This window comes from Mangifera indica, unplaced genomic scaffold, assembly GCF_011075055.1.
Source record: "Mangifera indica cultivar Alphonso unplaced genomic scaffold, CATAS_Mindica_2.1 Un_0134, whole genome shotgun sequence".
In the NCBI taxonomy this organism is placed as follows: domain Eukaryota; kingdom Viridiplantae; phylum Streptophyta; class Magnoliopsida; order Sapindales; family Anacardiaceae; genus Mangifera; species Mangifera indica.
Genome location: NW_025401226.1, coordinates 22,183 through 43,922, shown reverse-complemented (window position 1 = coordinate 43,922; position 21,740 = coordinate 22,183). Strand labels below are relative to the sequence as shown.

General features: G+C 35.1%; 1 protein-coding gene and 1 pseudogene across 3 annotated transcripts; both read left to right on the top strand.

Annotated features, from left to right (window-relative positions):
- The first annotated feature begins 392 nt into the window (after positions 1-392).
- On the top strand, positions 393-15,266 carry LOC123208077 (annotated as a pseudogene).
- Positions 15,267-17,092: 1,826 nt separating this feature from the next.
- LOC123208071 (serine/threonine-protein kinase D6PK-like) lies at positions 17,093-21,363 on the top strand. Of its 3 annotated transcripts, XM_044625527.1 has the most exons (4): positions 17,093-17,265; positions 17,736-18,990; positions 19,796-20,640; positions 21,036-21,363. In XM_044625527.1, the coding sequence occupies exons 2-4, from the start codon at positions 17,822-17,824 to the stop codon at positions 21,044-21,046; spliced, it is 2,025 nt and encodes a 674-aa protein (XP_044481462.1). In that variant the 5' UTR covers positions 17,093-17,265; positions 17,736-17,821; the 3' UTR covers positions 21,047-21,363. The 3 variants fall into 3 exon arrangements, with proteins under 3 accessions (XP_044481462.1, XP_044481461.1, XP_044481459.1); XM_044625526.1 differs by lacking the exon at positions 21,036-21,363 and having other exon boundaries at positions 17,795-18,990; positions 19,796-20,985; XM_044625524.1 differs by lacking the exon at positions 21,036-21,363 and having other exon boundaries at positions 19,796-20,985.
- Positions 21,364-21,740: the final 377 nt, after the last annotated feature.

Genomic DNA, 21,740 nt, shown 5'->3' with positions numbered 1-21,740 from the left:
CTAAATTATATTCTTTTGAAGTGTTGGTGTGTGCACAACATTATTTGTCTAGTTAGTGGCCGTTTTGGAATGCCTCTACATAATTTCAAAATTACACTTTTTAGCAGCTTATTTTTTGAATATTCACTTTCTAAGCATGTTATGTAAGTAATTAAAGATTTCAAACCAGTGTAACTAGTAACGTTCATTCCATGTAGATAAAACAGTTGTTCATAGTCTTCCACCCATTGCAAAAGTGAAGGGAATTATCACTTTGTCATTTTCCACTAAGCTACGTGAATAATATAGTCAATTCAAGTCAAGAAGCAGTTAACATCTTCAAAGCTTCATCATCAATGATTTATGTCCCAGTTCATTCTTGTAGTTAGTTATGCGGACATTTGTCTTTACAGGTACAAGTTGCTGATGTAGACTGGATTAAGATTGTGCCAACAGAAGAATTAAGCATCATGGTATGTTTAGCCTGGATGCTTTATTTTATTGTGCACTTGCATTTTTTGTTAACTAACTCTTTTTTTTTTTTTTCAGGAAGGTCAATCAAAATATGTTGATTTAATGGCTGGGATTGAAGATGGAAGTACTTTTGAGTCTCCTCAGGTTTGAGTTCATTTCATTTCTATTATCATTGAGGAATTACATGATATGTTCCATCTTTCTTTTGTTAGCTTATGCTTCAAACCAAATCAGGGGTAGTTAGTTGGTATTTGAATTTTTAGTATATCCAAGTTCACAGACACGAATATGGAAAAATAAATCTACAGAGGTTATCTGGTGTTGCTTGGTTTAATTTTACTTTGCTGATATCTGTGTATGTTAATGCACACGTGCATTGCATGCATGTCTTAATCTTGTTATCTAACTCAACATCTCTTGGCATCTGAGGTTTTAGTGCTTCTTAATGTTTCGTGCAGTACGGTTACATGGATATTCAGGTACATATTGAGGATAATATTGTTGAGCTTGTGGACAATGATGATAATTTAAGTCATGGTGGTGGACATGTTAGCAAGAGGAGTTTTAAAATCATGGCTAAACATCTTGGGATCACAACTCTTTATGTAAGTTTGTAGTTTGGTCCCTTTCCACTATGAAGTTCATCTGGCTTCTTGTTTTCAATTTCTGTAATTTAGATTCACAAAGCTTTACTGATAGACATTGAAATCAGGTCAGTATAAGACAGCATTCAGGAAATGAAATAGTGAGTCAACCAATAAAGGTTGAAGTCTATGCAGCTCCAAGGATCCACCCACATGATATTTTCCTGGTGCCAGGTGCATCTTTTATGGTATGTTCCAGAGCTTTTTTTTTTCCCCCCTTCCTTTTTGTCTGTTTTGCTTCTTATTATTATTATTGTTTTTCTTTTCAATTGTAGAGTGAAATGAAATTGGAGTATAATTTAATTTAGTTGCTATATGTGTAAACTTATTCTAAGTTGTGCCATATCTTTGAACATTTTTAACATAGAGCAAATTTTTCAATTTCATTTTTTAACATGTTATTATGTATTTCCTTTTTTTCTCATCTACATGTTTAAATAAACATGATCATTTTTGGTTGTTAGCTTACCCTGAAAGGAGGCCCAACTATTGGTGTATATGTTGAGTACACTAGTATGGATGACAAAATAGCTACAGTCCATAGGTCCTCTGGTCAATTGTTTGCCACTGCACCTGGGAACACTGTAAGATATTCCTTGCTGATTTTCAAATGCTATCTTCAGATTTACTTTTATAATCTAAATGTAATGATGATGCAATGCTGGTTAGTGGGTAATAACTATTGGCTTATTGATATGTGGTTTGGATATTATATGCATACATATAATTTAGATTTAGCTCCATTACATGAGAACTGATGTTTTTATGTTATACAATTAAATTCTATAATTTGAGACTTAACTCAGTGATCAGTTTTTCTTGTTATTCCTGAATGAAAGCTATTGGAGCTACTTAATGCTTTAAGTGAATACATTTTTCAGCTTTCGCAGAAATACTAAGCATGCTCATCTCAGTGTTTATCAAGTATTATATCTGTATCTATTTTTCTCTCTCCCTGCCTTCTTGGGCTGCCTCCATGGGTCCCTCTCTTCCCCCAACCACCTGCCTAGTGTTACTGCCATGTGTTAGACCCGTAATGCCGTTTCCCAAGTTTTTCCTACTGGAAGCTTACTGAGAGAACGTTCTTCTCCTGTAAATGGAGGTGAAGAAGTCTTAACTCAAATAAATCAACATTCTCAGTATTGGTGAGTTGTGAAACCATCAACCTATACCTCTGCTAACACTGAGTCATTTAGATATCACCCAGACACCTTTTAAGAGTATATTTTCTTTTCAATGAATTTCATTTTAAATGAAAATATTATGAAGTGTTTCTTGTACATTTGGTTTAGTATGCACAAGTTTGATCCCTACAACCTCTAAGTTGTACATTTATGGTAAGCAATCATTTCAGATATAATATGTTTGACTAATTTGTGCAATTATTTTGTCATTAGACTCTCCTTGCTACAGTTTTTGGGACTGGTGACATTGTAATTTGCCAAGCATACGGGAGTGTTAAAGTTGGAGTTCCTTCTTCAGTGATGTTGAATGTACAAAGCAAACAGCTTGGTGTTGGCCGTGAGATGCCCATATATCCTTTATTTCCTGAGGCAAGAACCTAAATCAATGAGAGCATGTCAATGGATTTTCCTCTCTTATCACTTTTATGAGTACTAACTGGATTATCTCTGTTGTCAGGGCGACTTATTTTCTTTTTATGAGCTCTGTAAAAATTACAACTGGACTGTGGAAGATGATAAGGTTATATTGATTGTTCATCATTCTGCCATTGTTTGCAGCTTTTCATCTTGCCAAATACTTGTGGATGATAAGAAATTGCCTACACTTTTGGAGTAAGAATGGTTTTTTTGTTTTTTCAATGTCTAGGTTTTGAGTTTCCACTCGAAGGAGCCATTAGGTGATAAGCATAGAGTCTTGTCAGCTGCTAAAAGGGAAGTTCAATTCTCTAGCTCCTTCAATGAGAAAGAACTTGGTTTCATCAAAGTCTTATATGGAAGGTATACTGCAGATATTGCGACACTTTATCATGTTCTTTGTTTATCTTTTCTTCATATTCATTCTGGAAAAGTTGCATACTGAACAACGCAACTTCTCATGTGCTCTGATTTACACATTTCATCTTTCACTCAAGTATATGAGTTCATATTCTCATGCAAATATGCAATCAACGAGTCTTGAATAAATGAAATCAAGTGAAATTATTATGAAGTCAAATGAGAAGGATATGATTATTATTGGATCACTTGTAGATCAAGCTGTTTGGATGAATATTTATTTTTATAAACACTTGTTTAAATCTTCTGGCATATATTCTCACAGACTGGATGCGGTTTTATTGTAGTAGAGTTTTTGCTAGTTTTTTTTATTTTGCTGACATAGCAGTTTCAATGTAATTGTCAGCTTTAATTTGAATTGCAAATGGGACTAGGCAACATCATTCTATTTCTTTCTTTTCCTTTTTTATCTTCTCCTTTTTTATCGTTTTAAATCTTTAAATAATTCTCTTAATAGTCTAAATCATTAGAAAAACAACTTGTTATATGATAAGACTACATATTAGAATGGGAAAGGAGAGAGAAAAAATTCAAATTTCTGGCTCTATATACTGATTAGATCTGAGCTTGGTCAGAGTGTTTCTTTGGCAATTTGTCCATTTTTTTTCCTTTCTCATGTACTTTCTGATCCAAGGGATTGTGAGATTTAGTTCATTCGAGGCCTCAACTTGCTTTCTTTACTATTAAATTAAGGACTATATATAGAGGTGCCTGTTAGGCACAAATTTGAGCAGAAGGGAAGTTCAAGTGTTGTTATGGGCTTATGGCTTGGTTTGTAATATTAGGCCACCCCTGTAAATGCTCATCTGTGGTACACCTCCTGTAAAGATTTATTTAAAAAGAATGACTTGGACTTAATCATCTACTATAGTCATCTTATAATTTTGAAGTGTTATGACTTTAAATTTCTGGAAAATTTTGCCATTTATACTTGTATTGTAGTTTTGTTGCATACTGCAACATTACATAGGTTTAGCATTCTCATGTGCAATTATCACCCAATTCCAGAGGCGCAGGTAGGACAAATGTTGCAGCAGCTTTCTCATGTGATTTTGTTTCTGGTTTATACTCACAATCAAGGATTTACAGTGCAACTATATCATTATCTGTGGTGCCTGGTCTCCCTCTTGCTCTTGGAGCCTCAATAACATGGCTTCTTCCTCCCCATTATACTACATCTAGCCTTTTGCCATCATCTTTGGAAACATATGGCCAATGGGATACTCAGGGTCACAAAGGATCTATTACTTACTCTGTACTGAGAACTTGTGGTGAGAAGAATGAAGCTGCAAGCAAGGATGATATTTCCATTGATGGGGATAGAATAATAACAGCTGGGAGTAACAATCTCGCTTGCATTCAGGAAAAAGATCGGTCCACCGGAAGAGTTGAGGTTGCTTCTTGTGTCAGGGTTGCTGAGGTATTAATTCTTATATTTTATATTTTCTACCATGTTGTTGAAGATATGAATATGGCAAGCTCTACATCTTAATGATTCTGGATATGTATTTGTTGACTTGAGAAAGATGGACTCTAGGATAAATGTTGCATAGTAAAGAATGCCTGGGTTTTATCTCGTCTAGCCTTTGTCCCAATATACAAACATATGGCAAAAACACTTAAGTTGCATTTTAATTATACTTTAGGCAAAATTGAATTGCAGCCACCTATTTTCTTAAGAACTTAGAAAGGAGTGAGCAGTCTGCATTCACTGGCTACTGTACTGTTAATGCATCAAATGTGTTCTTGTTTACAAAGCTGGAGCATTTTTGAATATATGTTGTATTCTGAGTCTCCATGTTTGTCTAAGTGCTTTGGTTTTATGTATATTTGCATATGCATACTTGACCACTCTATGACAAGTTCTAGAACTGACTTTGCTGATGCTATATATTCTTCTAAGGTGGCTCAAATAAGAGTCGGAAATGATGAGTTTTCCCTTCGAGTAACTCATCTTGGTGTGGGTGCTGAACTTGAAATTCCAATAAGCTATTATGATGCTTTAGGTACTGTTTTGTTAATATTTATTTTCACTTTATTGGCGCTTGATGTCATCCGGATTAAATCTTAATCATTCTTATTATTTTGCATTTGAACAGGAAACCCTTTTTATGAAGCACATAACGTCATTGTCCATCGTGCTGAAACTAATTATAAGGATATTGTCTCCATTGAAAACACATTTGGTGACAGTGGAAAAATTCAGCTCAAGGTTTGCTACCGGGTTCAATCGTATATTTCTCCTCACAAAAAGCTGTCAAGTTTTGTAGCTTACAACTTTTCACAATTTTCATTATTTCATGAATTTATTATGCTTTTGATTTCAAACTGTCTGGATAAAAAGGATTTCACCTTAACATGCTCTAATACACAAGAAAATTTTTTTTTTTTGGCTGTTAGTTTAACTTCTGCTTTGCAATTTAGTTTACTGCAATTCTGATAATGACTTTCTGAATGAAGGCAATGCGACATGGTAAAGCTCTTGTGCAAGTCTCAATTGACGGTAGTCCACGCAAGTCAGATTACATTCTGGTACTTACATGAAAATCAGATTCCTATAGTTTACTTTTATTGAAGGCTGGAACTGTGTATGCCGAAGCTGTAATTGATCAGAACTCAGTCATGGCTGATATATGTTTTCTCTAACCTAATACAGTAAAGCTTAGTTTTATAAAGACTTATTATGCCACTGATAGAAACTGAGATGGATATGCAAAAGTAAGCCTTTTATGGAAGTTGTAGACATATGCATAGACAAAATGGAAGCCTTGTATGGGAGTTAGTTTCGTTTTTATCTCTCTTTATCTGTGATCTTCTTGCCCATGTTCTCTAGTTATATTTTTCCAGTTTCACTGAAATATAAACAAAAGTAAACCTTATGCTAGTTATTTTCTTTCTTGTCACTTTTTTCTGTGATCATCTTATCTGTATTTCACTAGTTATATTGCCAGTTTCACTGAATTGTTCATTTCTTCAGATTTCAGTTGGTGCCCATATATATCCACAGAATCCAGTTCTTCATTTAGGAAGTGGTCTTGGCTTCACTGTCCTAGGTGTGTCTCTGGTGATGGAATTTCTTGCAATTTCAATTTGTTACAACTAATCTGAAATGACTGCTCCATTTTCTCATCAGTAAACTTCTATGTGCAAACTTTCAGTGTCTTCTTTGGTAATTTATATCTTTAATAACTTGAGAATTTGCTCATTTCTTTATTGTAAGATGGTGTTCTTGTTCCATTGCTCATTAATGATTGCCTTGATGTATCATAGATTTTGTCTGCTCAAAAGTAGACCCTTAAATATTCTTGTTCATTACAAGTATATGAGAAAATCAAGGCTTTTTAATTCTGTGTCCTTAAACAAGTTTTCAAGAACTAGGGTATAATCTGAAATTTTGGGTTGTTTTCTCAGTATTTTTACTATCTAAAACCTGCTTGAAAGTCTAATAAAATTCTTTTGATGATAGTTTTATGCCATAGATCTCAATGTGCATTCTTTTTTGGCTCCTGACTTCTTGTTAATAGGGAGATTTAGGTTCATAGTCTTCTGTGATGTTCTATCGCATGAACCACACATGATTTATCATCCTTATGTCCTTGGATTGTGACAGTTGATTGCTATGCTACCAATAACATTATTTTATCTTTTAGAATTGGTTTCAACTTTCATGCATTTGTGGTTTTACTTGAATACAAAGGAGCAAAAGGCTAAGTTTTCTATTCTATTTGATTCATTATATTCTATTATTATCTTTTTCCTCACATTGAAATAATTTACGTTGTCCTTGACTCTGTAGGTTTTGATGATAAAGTTTCTGGGCACTGGTTTAGTGCAAATGATAGTGTATTATTTGTGGACATGCAATCTGGAAAAGCTGAACCAGTTGGGATAGGTTCTACCCAAGGTACTAACAACTTTTAGCTATGTGATTTCCATACTTCACCGTAATATAGTAAGCTCATATTTTATAGTTGGAACCTCTTACTTCTGCAGTAATTTTCGAATGTCCAAGTATGAAATTGCAGACAACTGTTACTGTTATATCAAGAGACATTGTTTCTGTGGATGCTCCAAAGGAGATGCTAACAAATGTTCCTTTCCCCAACAAAGGATATACTTTCCCTGTGACATTCAGGTTTGTGAATAACTTGATCTTATACTAACTGATAAATTTTAAATGCAGCTTTTTTTTTTTTAATTGATTTTGATGGTACATATAGTGCTTCATGAGTGCATTTTTTGTTAAAACTATTGTTACTGCAGAAGTTATGAATTATAAAATGTGTTGCTGTTTCATATTTGGCATAAACATGTTTTAGCTTCTGCAAGTGACAAAGCTCAGGCTGCTTTGAGAACCTATTTGTGACTTTCCACATTGGCAAAGTAATGACGCATCTATATTATGCTTCAACAAGAATTTAAGTGTGAAAATATATTGCAGTTTCACCTAGTACAAACTACAGGAATAAAATTTTGATTCTGTAGTTTGCTCACTAACACTATCTATAAAACTTCTAGTGTTGAGAGCCCACAAAAACTAATAATAGAGAAAACAATGTATACCTCCTAGCAAAAATAGAGGATTTCTGCAGAATTATCATCTTTGCTCCAAACTGCAGCAGATGATAAGGTGCCCAAAATAAGCATGTTGTCACTTTAACTGGAGAAGCTGTATAAAATATGTATTCTAGAATATTTTCTCACATTTGTAGTAAAAGCTTTTAGTGTTGATTATCTCATGAAACATGTAAAGCATACCTGCGTATGGAATCATTACATATGATTTAGTATTTTTCTGAATTGGATTTTATTTTGTTATATTCAGTTTTTGGATAAATCTAATTGATGGTTTGAACAAAAATAATTTCGTTTGGATTCTATAGTGATGCTCACAAGTTTGAAGCTCATAAGGGAGTCTCATATGATTGTAAGGTGGATCCTCCTTTTGTTGGGTATGTTTCTTGCCTTTTTTGTCATATTATGAAGTAATGATTATATCATTTGATGTCATTTTCTTTTAATTATTCAAGGTATGCTAAGCCATGGATGGATCTGGACACGGGTAACTGGTACTGCCTCTTTTTCCCTTACTCTCCAGATCATTTGGTGCGTTCAGTTCCAAAATCAAAGAACATGAGCCCATTTATATCTGTCTCCATCAATGCTTCATTGAGAGAAGAGCGCCATGTTTCTGGATCTGCTTCTGCACTTTTTATTGGGGGCTTTTCCATATTGGAGATGGACAAGGTAATCACATTCCATGTTTTAGACATAACTAGCAGTCTGCATTTTCATTCCTCTCAATAAGAACAAAAACCTTTAATTCCTATGTACCTCCAGATGCTCTGCCTCGCTGCTAAGGGTGACCAACAGTCTTAGCCTTAGGTGTTTGGTTCTATCTATTTTTTAGTATGCTTGTATTAATTCTATCTATTTTCCATCTTGCCGGTATTTGAATTAATTCAATCTAAAGCTGAGATGACTTTATACAAACCTCTCTATCTGAATATTTTATCAATAAAACTATGCGTATCTACTTTTGAATACACAAATGGATACACACATAATATGTCATCATTTGATTAAGTGGTACTTTATTATTAATTCAAAATCTCTCAATCACATAATGACACATTATATGTATACCCATTTGTGCACACAAAAGTGTGTACGCATTGCATTGCTTATAATTTATTTGTTAAGTTTGTGGATGTAAAACCAAAACATTGTTATTGAGAATGTTTTTTGTTGCAGGATTCCTTGCAGCTAAATCTTACACCGGACTCTAACAAGACGATCTTAACTGTCTTGGGTAATACAGGTAAAGACATAAAAATATTTTTCCTTCTCTCTATTCTCTATTCTTCCTCCCCTGCTGTACTTCTCCATTTTGGTTTTGGTCCAAAACTGTGCACTTTCTTTACTTCATAGAGTAAATATCCCTTGTAAAAACACTCCAACCGTGATAGAGCCCATCAGTCAATCAAATATAGAGAGGATCTTTAATGGTTGCATACTATCATCTCGTTGTAGATGTTCAAATCCACTGGCAGAACCGGGATTTGATAAAGATCAATCCTATCCACAAAGAAGACTTTGGGATTGGTGGGACTGTGCAGTATGAGGTGAGTCCTTAAATTTGTTTCTATGTAATTGAATTCATTAAACGAAGAAACAATCATCTGATTAAATCCTTTGAAATTTCTAATAGTAATAAAAGGAAATGAGTAGTCTCAGATGATGAGTAAAGTAGACCAAAATGATTGCCTTTCGGAACTCTGTATCTTTCTTTATTTCAAAGATCAAATCTCTCATCAATGTCTTCAGGTTGAAGTAACGAGATCCAAGAAATTTGAGGATAAAATCATAGTTACTCTTCCAGCCAATGGTGAGACCCCATTCTGAATTTCAATACAAATTTACTCGTTCAAATGACCTGAAGGATGTATTTGTTAGAGTATTGGTGGATCTTTCTACCTGGATGACATTGCTATCTATGGACTGTTTTACAGGTCAGAGAGTTGAAATAGATGTAAACTATCAGCCTGGTGAGAGAGCGGGACTCAGCACTGGCATAATGAAAATCTTTTATGCAGCCATAGTCGGATTGTCTACCCTAACGGCATTGATTTTGGCAATGATGTATTGTAAATTTGATCGAGTGGAGCAAACTTTTGGATCTCAGCCAGCCATTCGTCCTTTCACTCATATGACAGCACCTGCTACACCTGAGCACCGGAGTAGTACTCCTAGTGTTTCAAATGAACAGTCACCTCGAACACCTCAGCCCTTTGTAGATTATGTGAGAAGAACAATAGACGAAACACCTTACTATAGACGAGAAGCTAGGAGGAGGGTTAATCCACAAAATACTTTTTAGTGTGGATTGGCATTGACTGATTAGTTAGGAATTTCTCCATCTTGCCCCGCACATGGAACCTGGGAATTTGCATGTCAAAATTTGGAGTATTTCTGTGGATGACAATTGAACTATTATGTCAAAATTTGTTAGATTTCAGGATAAAAAGGACCAAAAATATGAAAATGGGTTTAACAGTTTAACTTTTGAAATTTAATGTTAATATGGTAAGATAAATTATCTTTACGTTAACATAAATATTGTTTTACCCATCCAACCGTGGTTGGTAGCTCATCTCCTTTGATTTCACCAATCTTTTTTTCACTAGAAAATCTTATTATTTTCTATCTTTTTCATTAAATTTCTTTTTCAATTTTGATAATTGCAAGCTGCAACACCCTATTATATTTTGTCTCTACTGTTTAATCTTCCAATCAATTTTCAATTTTCTATTGTCAAATTGAAATTTTAAGTCAATTTTTACCAAATCGCAACCTCATCACGACGACCGTGGAAGCCAGAGACAAGTAATGTTGGTGTTGGAATCGTAGACTCATACAAGAACTCTTCGTAAATGTGCCGTTTTGGGGCTATCGTAGGAGTTGCAACCTTTATTTATTTAAAGATTTTTGTCACTTTTTCATAGATTTCGAAAACTTAAGTTAGCATCTCCAAGAGAAGATTTCAAGGACCTAAAGCTGGCAATCCTCTTTGGATTTTAGGACTCTTTATTAGGGTTTCTCACAACCTTTTATTCAAATCGGGAGCTACAAGCTTCTTTTCGCAATCCCATCAATGGTAAATGTGCTGTTGGCTTGCTTCGAAAACTTTAACGAATTAGAATTAATAGGGGTGGAGAGGCTCGATATCTTGTTGATGGTGGTGAGAGAATCTGTGTTAGTGGTGAAGAGAAAGGAAATCACAGTGAGGAGAAAAGGAAAAAAAAATATATTTAATTTTAATTGAGATTTAAAATTAGATAGAAAAGATAAGTCCTTGTTTAGATTAAAAAAATTGTTTAGATAAATACTTGAAAATTTTTAATATATTTTTACGATCCGTGGTAACCCTTTCATTTTTGCCAATGACAAATAGCTGAAGGTAGAGATTAGAAGTATTTCTATAAATTTTATAAAAATAAGAACAATTGATAACAAATTATTTGTCTTTAATATTCAGGACAGTTGTGTAATTTCACTTATTAGACAAACCTGTAACATACAGTGAATCAAAGCGGTTTTCTTTAGGTGGGGGTGGGAAATGTCATTTAAATAATGTTTGAGTGGTTCCGTTGTTAAAATTTTTTTAAAAGATTGAAACCCTGATTAGGAAGAAAGATGCACTTTGTTTGGACAGGAGACTAGGCGGGGATTCTGTGATTGGCAAGCGTATATTTACCCAGCTTTATCACCCAATGAGGATATAGAAGGGTTTTAGGGCTTACAAACTGAAACTCAAACAAAATAATTACACAACAACTACTACGCAGCTTCCCTTTCTCCTCTCTGCACGCCATGGACCCAGATGCCAATGAACCCAACTTCGATCCTGAAGCTAACGACCATAGGAAATCATCTGACCACGCTGAAGACGATAAGTCTCACTCTCACACCGGTGACGGAGCTAGTCCCGGGTATTTTACCTTTTTTCCTGAATATCTTTTTAATGCCTTAGCGAATTTTTCTTTACTTTGGACCCCTGCCAGCTAATTGACGTAACATTTTTTTAATTTTAGTTTAATGGGTGTTGTGTAATTGTTGTATCATTCTTATACATGTTAGTCTTTTTTTTTTTTTGGAGAAATTTCGTTTTTTTTTCGTTGTGTGTTTGTGTTCTTGTGGGTCAAGATCTGATTTTGATTTAGTGTAGTTACTTATGTGCTTCTAAAGGAGTTGATTTGCTAGTGAATAATTTGATAGTTTTTTGGGTTTTTATTGAACATGTAAACATTTGCAGAAAAATTTTTATTGGAGGTTTAGCTAGGGAGACAACTTCAGGTTAGTTCTTTGTTCAATGTTAGTTTTATAGTCGTTGTATTGGTTTTGGAAGGCATGTTCGGGTCCTTATTCTTTTGGCCGGTTTTGATTGTTTTCTGTAGGGCAATTTATCAAGCATTTTGGTAAATATGGTGAAATTACGGATTCTGTTATAATGAAGGACCGGAATACAGGGCAGCCTCGTGGGTTTGGGTTTGTCACTTATGCAGATCCCTCTGTGGTTGATAAAGTCATTCAAGAGAATCATATTATAAATGGAAAACAAGTAAGGTTTAAGTTTATTGTCAACACTATGCTGGATTAAAATGAATGTTGGTGTAGCCTTAATCCCTGATTGTATGTGGTTTGCTGACTTTTTAAGGTGGAAATTAAGCGAACTATACCAAAGGGAGCTATTGGTTCTAAAGATTTCAAGACTAAAAAGATTTTCGTTGGTGGAATTCCTGCAACAGTGAATGAAGGTGACTATCTGTTTTCTTTTTTCCTGGAGGAGTGGGTGTGTTTATTGCTTTTATCTTGTTGAGATCTTAATTTTATTGAGATTAATCCATCACTGCAAATGGGCAGATGAATTCAAGGACTTCTTTATGCAATATGGAGAGGTCCAAGAGCACCAAATCATGCGGGATCATTCCACGAATCGTTCACGTGGTTTTGGATTTATCACTTTTGAAACAGAAGAAGCGGTTGATGATCTCTTGGCCAAGGGGAACAAGCTTGAGCTTGCTGGCTCTCAGGTGAGCATACTGCTTGGTACTGTAAACCTGTATTTATTGCTTGCTATTAATTATATGATGTCTCTATTGACCCATTTATCGACTTTTTTTTAGGTAATTATCCATTTATTGACTTCACAATGATGATACAGATATTTTATGAGCTCATAATTGTCAAAGGCAATGAGGGGTTCTATTGCCTATGTGAAAAAGGCAGGGCGAAGATGTTGTATTTTTACCAAAGACAATTAAAAAATTTCATTAAAAGTTTTTATTTCCATTAAATTTAAAATTAGTTGTTATTGTATTAACAATAAAAAATTGACTAACAACTTTATCAACAGTCTTAGATTAGACCAACAATTGGTTACCATACCTAGACCTCTTTGACGACATCAATGAACCTATCCAATGACCTGAAGTCTCTACAACAACTTCTTCAACAACCTTAGAACTCACCGACCTCTTACTAACCTTGTAACTTAACGTTGACCTTTCGACAACCTTACAACTTGTTAACGATCTCTTCAACAACCTTAAACCTCACTGGAGACCTCAAAAATTGCCCATAGTCCTCATATTTGGCTGGAAATTGCCCAAATTTTGCTAAAAGCCTGAAACTATACTAAAAACTGTCTAGAATTTGCTGGTAACCCTCAAATCTAATCATAGATAGGTTAGGTGACAATAAAGTTTTTTCAATGCTTAAAGCTTCTAAGGCGCCAAAAAAAGTCTAAAGAAGATTGCCTTTGAACCACTGGTTGTCTTGAACATACTTAAGGTGATGTGGCCATTGCCTTGAGTAAAGCGTCACCTAGGTGCGCCTTGGACAACTATTGTAATGAGTTAATTAATAAAATGAATGCTTATGAATTATTTGTTGGTGTTATATTGATGGGAACGCCTATTTTAGTTATGAATATTTGCACATCCTTGTCAAGGAACTTTAAATTCTAAAGAACATCTAAACTCTTCTCTGAATCAGGCTATCGGAAAATTGCATACATGTCTAGTTTAGGACATAAAGCTTCTGATAAGATATTCGTGCTTGTTCACTTGTCTGAAGTGAATTCCCTTAGGATAATTTTTGCATGTGTCATCTTGTATTCTATCAAATATGTACCTTAATGTTTTTGCTCGTTAAAAAGAGTTGCAACTCTCTGAAGAGAGGGTCACGTATGGCTGAATTACACCTTGCTGCATAAATATAAATGTGTAGAGTTACAGACACTTGTCTGTCTGAACACTTTTTATTTGGAAGTTAGCTATCCTTTGCATAGTGCAGCACTATGCATGTATGAAAGCCTGCTTCATTTTAGAAGCTTGACAGAGCCCTGATACTGCATCCAAGGATACATGTGAAACACCTGTATCTCTTACCATTTCCGTAAGCCATTGTTAAGGATGTCTTGAGTAGCTTATAAATACTAGTAGTTGAATTATTTATAGGGAAAACTTGACCTTTTTGATGTCTTTTTGTTTAATCTTGTAGACTTAATTACACATTCATGTTTTCCCAACTTTGTGGGTTACCAAAAAATTGAGATGTAGATCCACTTCTCTGTCTACTGATTTTAGCTTTCGATAGTTAAGAAAGCGTTATAAGTTTATTTGTCTAATAAAACAGATGGCTGATAATGTATGCCCATATTTTTCTTTTATTGTAGGTGGAGATCAAGAAGGCAGAGCCAAAGAAACCAAACCCACCGCAACCCTCTTACAGACGTTACAATAATTCTAAGCCAGGATATGGTAGTGGTTTTGGGGATGCTTATGGTGGATATGGAGGTGGAGCCTTCAGCAGTGGCGGTAGTGGTGGTTATAGGTCAGGTGGGGCATATGGAGTTAGAGCTGGTTCTTATGGAGGATATGGTGCAGGTGAATTTGGTGGATATGGAGGATATGTTGGTGGTATGGGTGCTTATAGGGGAGAGCCTTCCCTTGGATACTCAGGTCGCTATGGGGGAGGCTTTAATAGAGGTTATGATCTGGCAGGTGATTACGGTGGCCCTGGTGAGAGTTATGGAGGATATGGTGGTGGTGGTGGTGGTGGCAGCAACTATGGAGGTGGCCCAAGTGGCTATGGAAGTGGCGCAAGTGGCTATGACGTTGGCCTTGGTGGTGGTTATGGAAATAGTGGTGGGGGCTCCTTCTTTGGAAGTAGAGGGGGATATGGTGGTGCAGGAAGCAGTAGATATCATCCTTATGGACGGTAGAAGGTCAGATGACAAAGACTTTCAGGGCTATTAAGTGTCATGTTATGCAGGATTGTATTAGTTTTTAGCATTGAGCTCCAGGCTTGTCATATTTTTCCACCTAGGTGGCAAACAAAAATGCTATGATTACTTTTATGTTTCACTTGGCCCTCCCCAAATTTTATTCAAGGAGGATTTGTGTTTACCACCAAACAATCCAGTGATCAGTTTACCCATCCCTTTGCCAGAACTTTATGCCATGTAAGCGATCTGAATTTTTTTCCCTTTAGAATTTGTTGAACATTGATGTACTTGCTGGGTTCTGAACAGAATACCTGCAGCCATGAATTGCAATATTCATATTACCAACTTGATTTCGTGTTATTGTATGTTCAATGGACATTCCAGTTCTCACACTACACACTAATGATATATCAGAGCTCAAGTCCTCAACTCAACTGATTAAAGTTGAATTTTTGAATCAAAACAAACATTTTGTGTTTGATTCATGTAACTGATATAGTTGCAGATGGCACTGACCCATTTGAACTGGAATTTTTTGTCTGCGGATATTATCCTGGTGATTTTGGCAATTTCTCCTTTCAGATTCATCTGGAGATCCATTGTCCAAGATTCCCATAACAAAGGGTTATTGGAATATTTGGCTAGTGTAAACTGAAACTATAATGAAATCACTTTCATAAACTAAAGTTCGAATAGGATTTATTTAGTTCTCTATCTATATAGAAAGATTAGATAAATTTTATTCACAAACAAATGAACAAGAATATTTGTATCATTAACCAAATGTGAAGAGAGATTAATAGAGAGAGACAATCAGACGAACAAGTGAAAAGAATAGGCTTGTAACAACCACATCTTCTAAAAATATCTGGTTGGTGCCTATTGAATTGTAAATTTTTCAGGTTTCCTTTCTCTTCCTCTCTGATTCTGAATATCCATAGAAATTAGAAGATTTCCCAGAAACCAAATTAATGGCATTAGTGACATTAAACCTGGGCAAGTATCAGAAGGCAGACAATTTCAATTACCAATTTTTTTTTCAAATTTTGAAATGATTAATAGTTAGTAATTTCTGTGAATGATGCTGACTTGTTTATTGATTAACAGAGACTCAAGTGATTTGCAGAAGGAAATATAGATATAGAAGCAGGGATCATAACATGCACCCTTACAAAGTCATCGAAACCACACCTCCACCAAAGAACCTTGGCATTCGTTGCTTCTCTTCTGTAACTTATCTCCTCTAACCCTTTTCTATAATTTGTCTTTGCCTTTCTCACTGTTTTAGTTGGGTTGTTTATCAATGGCAATGCTGCTTAATTATGAGGGATACTGAACCATGGGCTCTATGCAGTTAAAAACTGATGAACTTGTTTAATTCAAAATCATCTAATATTGAACATAACGAAAAGAGGCCTGGCCTTTTTTCCAGTGGCAGATATATCTTGAAAACTTATTAGAACAATATTAACACTGTTGGAATGGAGATTTACAGTAATAGAGATGCATCTCCATTACTGTGATCGTTAAATCATAGTTGTGATAAAACATTTTTTCGATGAATCTGTAAATCGTTACCCAAATCATTATTATTATGGTCAATAACCTCATTACTCTGCACCCCACCCACCTGTCAACCCTGCAAAACCCTTGCTGCCTCTGTGCTCAGACAAAGAGGCAGAAACTTGTCCACCACAATTGGACTCTCTTTCTATAGATCTCACTTACTCCTTTGACAATTTGCCGAAATTTTACAAGCCATTGTCAAAGTATGTAACAATATTCCACACAAAAACCCAAAAAAAAAAAAAAAGAACAATATTCCACACAAGATCAAACTTGGGAAGTTAAAGACTCGTGCATTTTTCTTAGTATGGACTTGAGTACAGGGGATCACTAAATCACGAATGATATATGGATTGGAGAGAAAGAGAATATAATTTCTATTTTTATTATAAATTTATATTATTAATAATAAAATAACATTTAATTATATAAATTTATCATAAAATGTTAATGCGGTGAGGAGACACAAAATTGGTGGTTGAGCGAAAGCAAAACTAAAGGTTAAAGGCTATTAAAAACAATATTTAGTGACGGGAAAGTAAAGATTGCATGAAAATTTTAACTTTTTAAAATTTTAAAAAGTGAAAATTTGTAATATTAGTAAACATTGGTTGGGACATATTCTTTTGGCCTAATCGGCTTCTTTGTTTTCGTTAACAATGACAGAAACAACTTTTCACAGCTCTCCGACTCCACCCCATCTTCACTCTAAAACCTCTTCTTCACCCAAAGTCACTTCAATTTTTCCCCCACTTCATGGACCATTGCATTCTCTTCTCCCTTCTATGAGCAGGTACTCCCCCTCCTCCTTTTCTTGTTTTCTTTAACTTCTTTTTCATTTATCTGCTTTTACGACTTGTGTTAAAACTGGTTTTTTGTTTTCTTTTTATTTTCCTGCGCTTTTTGGTTCTTGATGAGCTATGGGATTATGGGGGATCTTTTTAGTGTTAACTATGCTTCAAAAAGAGTTGGCGTTCCTTCGCTTGTGGATTGCTTTTTATGTCATCTATTCATTTGCGTGTTATTTTAGCTATACAGATATCTTGTTTTCTACTTGATGTTGTGTATTTTTTAATTCTATGGATTCTCGGGGATCGTTTCTCTAATTGGATTTTGTCTTGTTTGAATTTGCCTTCTTAGTTATTCCAATTCATGTATTTTGTCGCAAATAACTTAGTTATTGTAAATTTATATTGGCATTTGTTCTTTGCTTTAATGTTATACTTAGTAAGCCATTAAAGTTTTAATATTTGTTATTAACAGCATAAGCTTTGGAGTTATCATTTGCCATCCATGTGCTTGGTTGGATTTCTGTTGTGCAGAGCTGGTGACGGGTGTTGAGTTTCTCAATGGAGTCACTTGGTAATGGTGCTATTTTTTCATCAACGACCCAAAATTTGCTGTTTTCTGTAGGCAGCCAACATCCTTCCACGGCAAGTAGCCCCCACAGCTCGCAACACCCTTCTACTAAAGAATCTAGAAATGAATGTTTTTGTACCACTTCCTATGCATCCGCTAACAAACATGGCTCAACGTCAGTTTCTAATACAAATGGCTCTGTAGTCAATATAAAAAATGTTTACGAAATGGTCCAAGATGATCAGCAGCATGAAGACTTAGCTCATACGGCAAAGCACTTCTATGATTTGAACAAGGGGAAACTCGAATATGTGGGCACAGTTAATGTTCTTGATAAAACAGTGGAAACTTCATCTCAGAAAAGGGTGTTGCCTCTGGAATCTAAATCAAGTGCTAAGCAGCTGGTTAATAATCCTGAGTACAGCAATTCCGGTGGATTGCTTCAATCTGAAAATATTGTCCCATGCCCATGTAAAAGAGTTGATGTGCCTTTGGAGGACAACTTAAAATCCCAAAGGGCGATGAGCTTCTGTTCAAGTCCCACAAATAGTATGTACTCCGCTACCTTGTATGCAGAAGCTAAACAAAGTTTCACCAACACAGAAATCAGTGAATGTCCAAGTGGCACTGCAAAGTCTGCTGAAAGTGGTGAACTGGGTCAATCATGTGATTTTATTGAGAGCAGGAAGTCAAGCATCAACAGAGGTAGCACTGACAGTGATGTTAGTGATGAAAGCAGCTCAAGTAGTTTAAGCAGTGCTGTTTACAAACCTCATAAGGCAAATGATACAAGATGGGTAGCAATTCAAGCAGTCCAATCGCATGTTGGGGCACTGAGTTTGAATCACTTCAAATTATTGATGAGACTAGGATGTGGAGATATAGGCCATGTATATCTATCAGAGTTAATGGAAACTAAAAGCTATTTTGCCATGAAGGTTATGGATAAAGCCACTTTGGCGAGCAGGAAGAAGCTCTTTAGAGCTCAGACAGAGAGAGAAATACTGCAATCTCTGGATCATCCATTTCTACCCACTTTATATGCACACTTTGAGACACAGAAATTATCTTTTTTGGTGATGGAATTCTGCCCTGGGGGAGATTTGCATGCACTCAGGCAAAGGCAACCAGGGAAGTATTTTCCAGAGCATGCAGCTAGGTATTGTAATTATTTTCTCCTCCTAAAGAAATGAGAAATTTGCATTTTAGGAAAGTAAACATTTGAAATTTGCAGTAAATGTAGCTTGAAAACTGGTAAAATTCCTTTCTAACTTGATAATTTATATGCCTTAAGTCATTATATGTGTGTCTTCCAATTCATTTTTATGTAGACTTTCAAGTTTTATTCAAACTAGCCATATGTTTATCAAAGCATGCCATTAATTTAGCATATTTTTCAAGAACTGCCCTAGTAAAACTAGTTAACAACCTTGCCAAACGTATGTGCTTTCTTATATGGTTAATGAAGGTAGAGTGTGCCTCCTGCAATAGTGTACCTTTTGTGATTTCAATTCTGCTTAGCATGATAACTTATATCTGCATGATTACAAAGCTATGCAGTATGTAGTAAAAGCTTGTCTGCTTTTCTATTTGCTTTGCTTTTTTCGCTTTCCTTCTGGTCATTGTCCTGTTTTTACCCACTGAAAGGAACTCTGTTTATATCAGTTTTAGCTATTCAAGAATAACTATAAGTTGGCAAAGCCTAACTAAGGGTGGTTTAATCTTTTTTAACCCTGTCATTAACGTTTGACTATAACTGAACAGTAAGTAAAAATATAGCTGATTATTGGTAGGCTATTAAATCTCTTAAAATTTTTGGGCAGTGCCTGCAGAAGATTAATATGCATGAATAATGCAAAAAAATGTCATTTTTGAAGTTCAAGACCACAGTTTTGTAAAAATGAAGCAGATAATAATCAGGCTGAATCGTAATTATTTCTTTAATATGCTCTTTCACTCTTCAGGTTTTATGTGGCTGAAGTTCTTCTAGCTTTAGAGTATTTGCACATGCTTGGGATCATTTACAGAGACCTTAAGCCGGAGAATGTCTTGGTGAGAGAAGATGGGCATATAATGCTTTCTGATTTTGACCTCTCTCTAAGATGTTCAGTCTGCCCGACTGTGGTCAAGTCCTCAAACACCACCTTGGAGTCTAAGAATTCAACATACCGTATTCAACCTGCTTGCATTGAACCAACTTGTGCAATGCAACCAGATTGCATCCAACCTGCATGTTTTGTGCCTCGATTCTTTTCAGGCAAGAATAAGCAAGAAAAAAAGGTCAAACTGAAGAATGAAATTCCAAAACAAGTGAGCCCTCTCCCTGAGCTCATTGCTGAACCCACATGTGCCCGATCAATGTCTTTTGTAGGTACACATGAATACTTGGCGCCTGAAATAATTAAAGGTGAAGGCCACGGAAGTGCTGTTGATTGGTGGACATTTGGGATCTTTCTCTATGAGCTTTTATTTGGCAAAACTCCTTTCAAGGGAGCTGGGAACCGTGCTACTCTTTCTAATGTTGTTGGCCAGCCATTAAGATTTCCCAAGTCACCCAGTGTGAGCTTTGCTGCTCAGGACTTGATCAGAGGTTTACTTATAAAAGAACCACAGCATCGTCTTGCGTATAGACGCGGGGCTACAGAGGTGAAACAGCATCCATTTTTTCAAAGTGTGAATTGGGCACTTATTCGTTGTACAATTCCACCACAGGTGCCAAAACCAGTTATGCTGGATATTCCTGTAAGGATTGATGCACCCAAAGCACAACCAAACGACAAGGTGCCAGATGTAGAGGTGAAATCTTCAGGTAATTATGTAGAGATTGATTTCTTTTGATTTTTCCGATTATTTCCTTAATTTTAGCCAGAATTCTTTATCACTTCATTGCTATCTCACTTCAGTGGTTCCTTTTTCCATTGCAAGTTGATGCTAATCTATAGATCCTTTGATAAAAGCACATGTAACTGCTCCTTTGAAAAGATTGATAAACAGCTCAGCTCTGAGGAAATGCAAATGCATTGAAACATATAATATGAAATGAAATTGTTATTTTTCTTCCCTGTAAACCTGTTGCCTCCTGGAAGTATAGTTCCAGTATTGAAAATTTTCTTCCTTTAATGATAGAACCGTGCTTTACAGTCTTCCTCACAAAGGTGCACTTGAATTCTTATCTTTTCTCATAAATCCTGCTTTTTGGTTTAGGATTGCACTAAATTTCTGAAGGATAATGTCATGACTCGTAAGATTTCATCCCGGTCAGTGGACTGTCCAGTGCACACAACTTGCACTCTCCAATCAGAGTGTAGCCTTACGACACACTTCATACGTTTTTCTTCTTTGTTACTTTCTCTCCATTTTTGCTCCAATCTTTATCATTTCCATGAGAAATAGGTTATGGGAGGGCTACTGACTCAGATTAATAGCCAAGTGTTGCAGAACTTGTGTATTTCGGACCAAGCTTGTGTCGGTGAAAGTTGAAACCTTCACATTATTTCTTCAAATTTCATAAAAATCCTTTTTCCTTAAAAGTTAAAAAGACAGTTTTGATAATTGAACTAGTCATCTTACTAGTTTATAATTCAATTGATTCAATATATTATCAAATTATTATATATTTTTTAAATAATATCATATGGTTATCATATTTTTTAAATATAAAATATAATTTTAAATATATTAATTAAGTAATTTATATTTTATTGCATAAATAAAAAAATTAATTATTAATTATTAATTTTAAATAAATTAATATTTATATATAAATTAGATTAAATTATAAAATCAAACCAATCTGAATTATTATATTTTTCTTTTGGATGGAAGAGTTTAAATTTTTTTTTTTGAAATTACTAAATTATCTGATTTTTTTAATCGAAAAAATTAGAATAAGTTAAGAAAAAATTTCAT